At 38.2% G+C, this 9,066-nt stretch overlaps 1 protein-coding gene across 1 annotated transcript in view; it reads left to right on the top strand.

Annotated features, from left to right (window-relative positions):
• The first annotated feature begins 6 nt into the window (after positions 1-6).
• The window catches only part of DR1 (down-regulator of transcription 1), an 11,221-nt gene continuing 2,161 nt past the window's right edge, over positions 7-9,066 (top strand). Inside the window, 3 exon segments of the mRNA XM_008630268.2 lie at positions 7-304; positions 5,679-5,796; positions 5,798-5,888. Of these exon segments, the coding sequence (XP_008628490.1) occupies positions 85-304; positions 5,679-5,796; positions 5,798-5,888 (429 nt within the window). The 5' untranslated portion in view covers positions 7-84.

Genomic DNA, 9,066 nt, shown 5'->3' with positions numbered 1-9,066 from the left:
GGCCCCGCCCGCCCCCGCCGGGTCCCCGCGCCCTGGAGCCCCGCGCGGGCGCTGAGCGCAGCCCGTGAGCCGAGCGCAGCCAGGATGGCCTCGTCGTCCGGCAACGACGACGACCTCACCATCCCCAGGGCTGCCATCAACAAGATGATCAAAGAGACGCTGCCCAACGTCCGCGTGGCGAACGACGCCCGGGAGCTGGTGGTCAACTGCTGCACTGAATTCATCCACCTCATCTCCTCCGAGGCCAACGAGATCTGCAACAAATCGGAGAAGAAGACTATCTCCCCGGAGCATGTCATACAAGGTGAGCTTCCGCGGCCGCTGTGCCGCTGCCGGGTCGGTCACCTGTGAGCCGCTCCTGTCCCGCTGCCGCTTTTTCCTCTCCGTTTGCTTGTAGCTCTGTAGAACACAAAAGGCAGGGTCTCGTAAGGGTGTGGAGGAAAAGCGTGTGTTGTCCGGCTTGCCAGTCACACTGCAAGGAAGGTTGTCTTTGTGTGGTTAGAGCGGCTGCTGCGTGTGCTCAGGACCAGCTGTGGTTTTGTGCTTTAGAGAAGCCTGTGATGCTTTGAGTGACCAAATCTCTGAGTCACCAAATCTCTTCCTCTTTTTCGTACCTGTAAAACGAGGTCTGCTTTTTCGAATGGTTATGCAGTGTGTTTTAAGGTTCTGAATGTATTGAATGTCTTTCTAGTTGGAGATTGATTATGTGGGGCCCAGGCTTTATTCCATGGTAGTCTTGTCTGGAATCTCTAAAGACTGTAATATTTCTTTAGGGCTGTCCTTACAGTCTTATTGTTTAATGTTGGATCTTCGTATCTGTTGCAAAAAGCATTTAAACGTGACCTATGTCCTTGTATCTTTCTCTGCTGTTGACTTCCCCTTGCTTGAATAAAAGGCGAGTTCTCTGTGTCTCGTTTGTTTTTCTTTCTATTCTGTCGCAAATAAGGAGTTTTCTTGCCTCATCCTGAAGTCTGCATTAGGCATCTTTTGTCAGAACTAATTTGCTTTGCTTGTCGAGTCAGGGTTGTTGATACCAGTATCTGCTGCAAACAAATTTATAGCACCAGTAGTGGAAGAGTACTTTGCTGCCTGGGAGAGATATTAACAGCAGCATTTGTAGTAGAGCTATTTTCAGGACTGTGATGGTATCAAGTGAGTTAAAAAAAATACTGTTGTTTGATACTTCTTTTAGCAATATTTGCTGTTTGAAACAAACAAACAAAAAAAATTGATTGTTTGAAATTTATTAGCTTGCTCACCAGAAGAGGTTTCAGTACTTGACTGGGTCATGAACAGCAAAAGAAAATACGGAGTAGGTATGAGCTTTAGTATTAAATAAAATTCATGTAAGCTTGAAAGTTTAGCAAAGTAGCTCCATCACAGAAGCCTAGGATGTAAAGAGTAAAACCTGTGCTTGCACATGGAAGCATACTTTAGGTGTGATGCTCTTTAATACAAGGATAGTTTCTTCAAGTCACCACAAAAAACATTTGAGGTTAGTTCTTAACACAGGAATAGACCTGATCTTTAAGGTTGAGGGCAATAAAGAGTTTATGTATGAAAGTATTTTGTGCTTGGTAGTGGTAGTCCGTAGAAAAGATTTTACCTCTTGCTGTCGTAGGCTTAGTGTGGGTTTTTTGGAATACAAATTGAAGCTAAAGTGAGTTTGCATAACATCAGCAGGTGGTCCCATGCCAAGTATTTTGCTGGGTTCTATGTCCTTGTGTTACCACATCTTAGAGTTAGGAAAAGTTATTTTCAGATTAAATCTATACTTTCTAGTAAAATCTTGCAGTGTATCCATTTTTGTAATGTTCTAGAGATGGAAGTCTTTGTTCTGGGATTTTCTGCTCTGCTTATGTTTAGGGAGGTGTATTTGCTATTAGCTCCTTTCAGATGCTGGTCAGTTGGCAAATGATCCCACTGTGAGGTTTGAGGGTTTAGGTCTCCCGTTTTGGAAACACTGATTGTGTGTATAGGTACAGAGTATTTCAGCATTTTCATCCATCTTCATGCATTGAAGATACTTGCTATTTTGAATGCCTCTTAATGCAGCTTCATGGCAATGATGCTAACAAATTAGGCAATTGAAATCTGTTTGTTGTGGCCATCCACGTTTTTCCTTCTGAATGCTTAGAAGTCAAGTGAGGCTAATGGCCATCACATCACACCTGGTCCAGCCTAAGCACAAGGTGCTGCCAAAAGGAATCTTTTTGTACCCTCTGAGATCTGGATCTGGCAATTGCAGATACAACTGACCCTGTGGCTTTTGAGAATTTAGGGCAGAGCGCAGTTCCCTCTCAGGTGAGTTTGCTGGCTGACTGGGGCTGTAAACAAGAAGTTACTGGGTTGGGAACAAGAAGCAGAAAGAGTATTTTGCTGGTCCAGAGGAAGGGGAAGGAGGCACTCTGCAGTTGGAGACACTCTGCCATTGGACTGTGTTAGAGGTAATGTGAAATTGCGCTTCGCCACTGTGCTTAGGTGTTCGGCATGGTGGTGCTTGAGACACTCCTTCCTTTGCTGCACTCTTACAATGATTGTGTTGCCAAGCTGAGCAAGAACTCTCTCTGCCCTTGGGTTATGCTTCAGATGGATGAGGTCCTTGCTGTGTTTTATTGTGTGGTAGCACAAACACTTGACTGGCACAGTGCTGTCAACAGCATAGGAAAAGGAAAGCAGAGGCTTCTCGCATCCCATTAGAGATCTGATTTGATAGATGTAGTCAGACTATGCCAAGCACTCACTATTGGTAACAAAATGCAAGACAGCTTTCTTGGAGGGTACCCAAAAGTGTCAAGGCTATGTAATAGTTTTAAGTGGAGATCACATTTATTGTTGAATTCCTCCATTAGAAACCCAGCTGTGAATCTGCAGCTCTAGTAAGCAAATGAATGTTCTTCCATCCTGGAACAGAAACTAGAATAATTTGAATGTTGTATGGCTTGTGAAAAAGCAGGCTTCTTATGAGAAATGAAATTTTCGTTGAATTCTGAAAATGGTGACTCGTAAAATCACTGTTTTCTGGAGTGGGTTACTTTGATTACTTGGTCTACATGGAACTGTTGTGCAGTAAGGTAGATTGTGGATTGATGTCAAATCTTGTAGCTTCTTTTCATGGACTGTTAGGATACTGACTGTGTATATTATCACTTAATTAAAAAAAAAAATTCCACACAACTGTTCATGTTTAGGATTTTATTTTGGAAGTTCTTTTTTCCTTGAGGAGCATAAAAATTTAAAAGTCTCAGATATTAATTATTTGATTGAATAAAATAGAAGTATTACTATGTGTCACTGATTACTCAAGAGACCTGCACCTTCATGCAGTCATTAAGAGTAGGAGGAAACTGGGGAAAGGATAATTGTGATTTGTAAATATGAGTTGTGTTATTCCCCCAAATGCTGTGTTTTGGGATTCAGCTGTTTACATTTGGTAGGATAATTCTAGACTCAGTAAGATACTTAGTTTTCAGCAATCTGGGTAGGATGGTATGTTTCAGACTCAAAAAATAGAAAGGCTTTGAGTTTTGGTGAAATAGCAGCTCTGATAAAGTAGTAATCACCTGTCCCACATTTTAGCACCATGCTGGTATAGAGATCCATATTCCTTCCATTCATGTGTTTGGTAAAGCTTTGATGTGCTTCAAGAAGATGGTAAATTTTGTACGTTGTTTCACAGCCAGTAGAATTTTGATGCAGTAGATTGATGAGGCATATATGGTTCTTCATGGCTTTGTTATATTGAATAATTGTAAAAATCTGTCTTGGTTGTGTCACATAGGGGTTTTGAAATTTATTTTTGTGTGTGTCTGTGTTATATTCAATACACAATTTAAAGTTCTTTCCATTAATGTATTTTCTTTTAAGGACCACTTAAAATTTCTGTAAAAACACATCTTGCTGTTAACTTCAGATTTGGCAGTTGTTCATGTTCTGATGCAGCAGATTGCCAACCCTGGTCTTTAGACAAACACCTCTGGTTTTGCTATGGTGGTTTGTCTTAGTGATGTTAGACTTGTATATTTCTTCAGTTTGGTTTAATAAGTATAACTTTTAAAGGTTTACTGTATATACAGTTTACATTTTAAAATTGAATGAGTTCTTAAAATATCTGTAGATTTTTAAGATTACCAGTTCAGGACTATGAGACACGGATTTGCCTCCTTTATGCTGAGGCTGGATGAAACAAGTTTCTGAAGGTAATTTTTGGTAATTCTCCTGGAAACGGTGGGTTAATTGGAAAAAGCGTTTCCAGTGTCTGTGTGTGGGCTGAGGCTGAACCAGCATACTGTCTCTGAAGTAATTTGATTATCTCTAAATCAGTTTGTCTTTTAACTTTATTTTTTTAAAGAAATAAGTATTATGTAAATTCCTTTGCCAGGTGTTCTCTTTAAAGGGATGGTGGTGCTATATGACTAGGTAGCAGCACCGGCAGCCCTGTTGAAGAAGACAGTGTGTGAGTTGTGTCCCTGAGAACAGGTTGGAAGCCAAAATCTTAGAGAATGCCTTTGGGTTATTGTTTAGATTATGGTACATTGACATGCTGCTGTAATTATGGGTAGGAGAATGTTGCTTATGAAATTAGTGTCAGAATATTGTCCGAGTTACTGTAACTAAGATCTTGTGTGTAACAAGTTGTTGATTGCTGTTGTGCAGTTTAGTGCTTTTTCTTGAATAGCTTGTCACAAAAGGTTGAAATTAAGATAAAAGTTAAAACAACTCTTGTACTGTAAACTCTGAATTGTGTAAATGCTTGAAATTAACCAGTTTTTTTATTAAACTGATACTTGTTTCTAGTATAATTGGTGTTTATGTAATGTTTCTAGTATATTCTATAATAGGTTCACTTAGGGTGTGTGTGGAGGCATGTCACAGTAAATGGTGCATGAGGAAACTGTGCCTTTTGTCACATGTGCTACCTGGGTTTTTATAATCCTTCCTGCTCCCATTGCATTCCTTAAAAAAAACTGTTGTTGCAGGATATAGCTGCATTGCAGATTTCTTTGGGCAGATAAAAGTGCAAGATTTTAGTTTCTGAATCCATTTTAACATGGAGATAAATAGAAGTGGTTGTGTTAAAAAATAAAACAATAAGAAGCTCATACATAATATAGCTTTATATGTGTGAACTATACATTTTATGTGTGAACTATACATTTTATATATAGGAATTTAGATACTAAAAGTCAAAAGCTAAAATTTGGCAACCCGACATAATATTATTTATTTCTGCCTTATTGAAGGATCTGTGATCATTTTACATGCATCACTTTTGCTCTGGTTTAGGTTGCTAATTTACCTTCTACTGAAGACTTGCGAAAACTGGAAAAGTAGAATCTCCAAGACATAATTCAGATAGGAAGGACTTCTTAGCTGTATAAATTATGTTGATTCTAATGTAGAGAAGATGGGAAAAAGATGTCTTTTGGAGAATAATGCCTATCTCTAGCGAAGTGTATCTGAAAGCCTTGAATCCTCTGCAAGTGCAAGCTTCTTTGGTTGTACTTGGGGGGGGTGGAAATAGCTGTTAGGTCTTTTTAAGAGCAGAGATTTTTGTCACCAGATGATAGGAAAGTTATCATGTGTTTTACTCTTTTTTCTTTTTAATAAACAAGTCAACATCTATTATCAAAAACTTTGTAAAAGGTAAACAATGTCTCTTCTTTCTTTCTTTCTAGCACTAGAAAGTTTGGGGTTTGGCTCCTATATCAGTGAAGTAAAAGAAGTCTTACAAGAATGCAAAACAGTAGCACTAAAGAGAAGAAAGGCCAGTTCACGCTTGGAGAACCTTTTTTTTAGAAGAGCTACTAAGGCAGCAACAGGAATTATTTGCACAAGTAAGTGGAGCAATACTTGTCCTGGTGAGGTTGGAATAATTAATGCTGCAGGTCTAGGGCTGCACAAACATGTGCACACCTCAAGAAGTATCCCCTTCTTTGTGAATTGATGTGGCATCTAAGATGCTATTGGCCTTGGCCTGTTTGAACTGGGGAATGTGAAGTCAACAAATAAGATGCTGCTACTTGATACTTCTGTGATTTGACATATAGGACTTCATATGTGAACCTATTTCATATTCTAGGTTTAAAAAGCATGGGGTTTTGGTGCTATTTGGGTATTTCCAGTCTATCATGGAGAATACATTAAGAATTACTCAGTTGAGGGAAGTAAAAGAATAACAGCTGGTGTTCTAGGAAATGACCAGTTATGAAGCATTAAAAAGTGAAAATAGCTTTTCTGTTTCTGACCATCAGTGCACAAATGTTATTTTTTATAATTGGAAAGAAACTTTATTCTTGGCAAGAGTGTAACTGAGTGAATTCATGCATACATTTTTAAAGAGGCCATTGAGGCATGGAAAAAGCATTTGCCTGCAAATAGTGCACTAACACACACACACACATTCTTCATCCCAGCCTTGTCCCCTTCCAGCTTTCCCTGATAGTTTAACATCTCCCAGTTTAATTGACTAAAACCCGATTTTATACATTTATCTTTCTACGCCATCTTTCTCTCCACTATTCTCTTAGTTTGACGGGACCATTCTCTAAACTAAGAGATGGGAAAGTTATCTGGTATTTCTCTTTTCTCTTAACCAAGGCCAGAGTCTTATTTTCTCACTTTGCTTACTTTGATTTCCTCTGATGAAAATGCTTATTCAGTTAACGTTTCATTACTGTGACCTTCTCTCCCCTTTGCTATACTTTGTATCTTGCTGAAGCTGTTGTTTTTCATCTTACAACGTGCCAGCTACTTTAGTCTTCATTGCATGATGAATTTTAAGGCATTTGAGATTTCAGCATGCCATGTAGCTATTGCAGTGAACTAGTTATGATCAAGTACATGTGCCTAACTCTTGTTTGACTGTACTAACATTGGAAAGGCCACTATGGCTGCTTTTGGATTTTGGGTAAGATTTACAAATAATAGTCAGTTTGGTACCTGTTTTTTATTTACTATTTTGTGCAAGTAACTCAGTGTGATACACAAAATAAAAAAGCAGCAAAACCAAGGTGTGTTAAGGGAGTACTAGCTCCAGAGTATCATTGAAAAAAATAAATTAAAAAAAATTGCCGAAACCACCTTATGCAAGCCACACTTGTCTAAGGAATGACAGCTTGAAGTATATTTTTTTAAACCTCTGTTACTGTGCCTTAGCTTCTAAATTAAGACGACGCATGCCAGTTTGACAAAATTGTATGAATGACTTTTAAAAATAGTGTTTGGTAATATGGAAAATGTTTGCTTAGATTCAAGGATGACAGTCTCATTTTTCAAAAATAGTAGCTGTGATGTGCTGTTGGTGGTACTGTAATTAGTCTTGAATATAGTTACACAAGTGCATGCTTATTTATTTGTGTTAATCTTTTTAATATTTTAGAGCATGACACTAATGCTGACTTCTTGCTCTAGTTTTAAAATACCTGCCAGTTAATGTTATGAATGTTTGATAACTCTGGCATGGATGATTGTAAATATTTGAAGCCAGGGGAATGGCTTACCCTGATATTCATGCATGTCTAAGTTTTTGTGCAAGACAAGGGTCTTGATAGATTTGGGGTTTTTTTTGAGGCTTCCTCACTGGAGTTGTGCAGTAAATGAGTTAAGTTTACCAGATGCTTATAGAGCTTCTTGGTCAATCCAACTCAATGGAATTCTTCAGCATGTGGGGTTTTTTTCTCTTCCCATTTCTGAAATGGTGAAGTGTTGTCATTACGGATAAGGCAGTGAGGGTGGGCACTGACAAAGTGATGCATCCAGTGTGAAGTGCTGAGCCCCTGTTTGCTGGAGCATGCAGGTGTATCACCTCACTGAGTATACTGTACACTTCACTGCATGGGGGCAGTAGGGAGCCCTGTTGTATCTCCTGTCTGATAAATATTTGTGCTTTCCTGGGTAGGGGTGCTGCTGTCTTTCCTCTAAAGCCCTACAATGTCTTAAATTGTTTTCCAACCCTTGTAACTGTGCTACCACTTGAAGTTTGAAATACTGAAAAGTTTTCATTGTGATTTCTACTTCTGTAAAATAACTTTTTACTGCTAGAACAGGGGAAAATGTGACACTATGTAAAAATAATGGAACACTCCCCTTTTTTTCACACTGCTAAGTAGAAAAACTGGGTTTGATTGTTTTCCAAACATCATCTTTTGCCATCTTGTAGTTTGAAAAACTGTAAAAAAATTTGATGCTTTGGAAAAAAATAGGAAAATTCAGTGAGTGCAATAGGATTAGAAAGGAAATTATTATAGCCTTAGTGATGACTTGTAAAAGTGGAAGAATAAAAAAAGGCTTAAAATTTTTCATTTTGAAAACTTTTTCTTAATGTTCATTCAAAATAGAAATTGAAGTTGTAACTTTACCACAATCAATTAGTATATTGTTGAAATCAGCACGAGTTATCAAAAAACAAGTGAAAACCCTGGATAGAAAAATGAAGATTAATCAGTTAACTATTTGAAATGTTTTGGTAGAATCTCTTGTACTTTCCAGTAAAAGACTGTACCTTTCTGTAGCAAAGCCATCCTCAGTTGTCATACCTGAATTTGAGAAGACCTTGTCTAGCTCTGTTTTGCAGAGATTGCTTAGCAAAGTAAGATAATGGCTTGCTTTGTTTTTGTAATAATGTGTGCCTCTGTGGTTCAATTTGATGATTTCATAATTGGAAATTTTGTTATTTGTAATCAACAAAGCAAGGCTGTTCTCATCTCTGAACTGTGATTAAATGTTAAGATCTCTTGAAACTGATGTCTAAAGTTTCCTTTGCTTTGCCTCAGTTAAATTTTTCATTAGTGGTTCAGCACAGTCCTTACGGTGGAACTTAAGTACACTAGTTTCTGTCTGTTGTTTTTGTAAATGTAAGGCCTCCAAACAGTGGTGTCTTCAGAAGAAGAGAGAATATAGCTAAACTTCCTGGTGCAAATAATTAAGGTACTTCTAGATGTGGTTTTTGCATGTGCAATTAATAAAAAAAAATATAAAAGGAATCTGCAGGTACAGATAAAAACACTTTTAAAGATAATGTGTTCTAGAGAATCTTCACAAGCTATGTATGGCCTTAACAATTAA

The sequence above is a fragment of the Corvus brachyrhynchos genome, unplaced genomic scaffold (genome assembly GCF_000691975.1).
Source record: "Corvus brachyrhynchos isolate BGI_N302 unplaced genomic scaffold, ASM69197v1 scaffold101, whole genome shotgun sequence".
Taxonomy (NCBI): domain Eukaryota; kingdom Metazoa; phylum Chordata; class Aves; order Passeriformes; family Corvidae; genus Corvus; species Corvus brachyrhynchos.
Note: the sequence above shows the minus strand (reverse complement) of the source record. Positions and strands in the feature narration are given on the sequence as shown.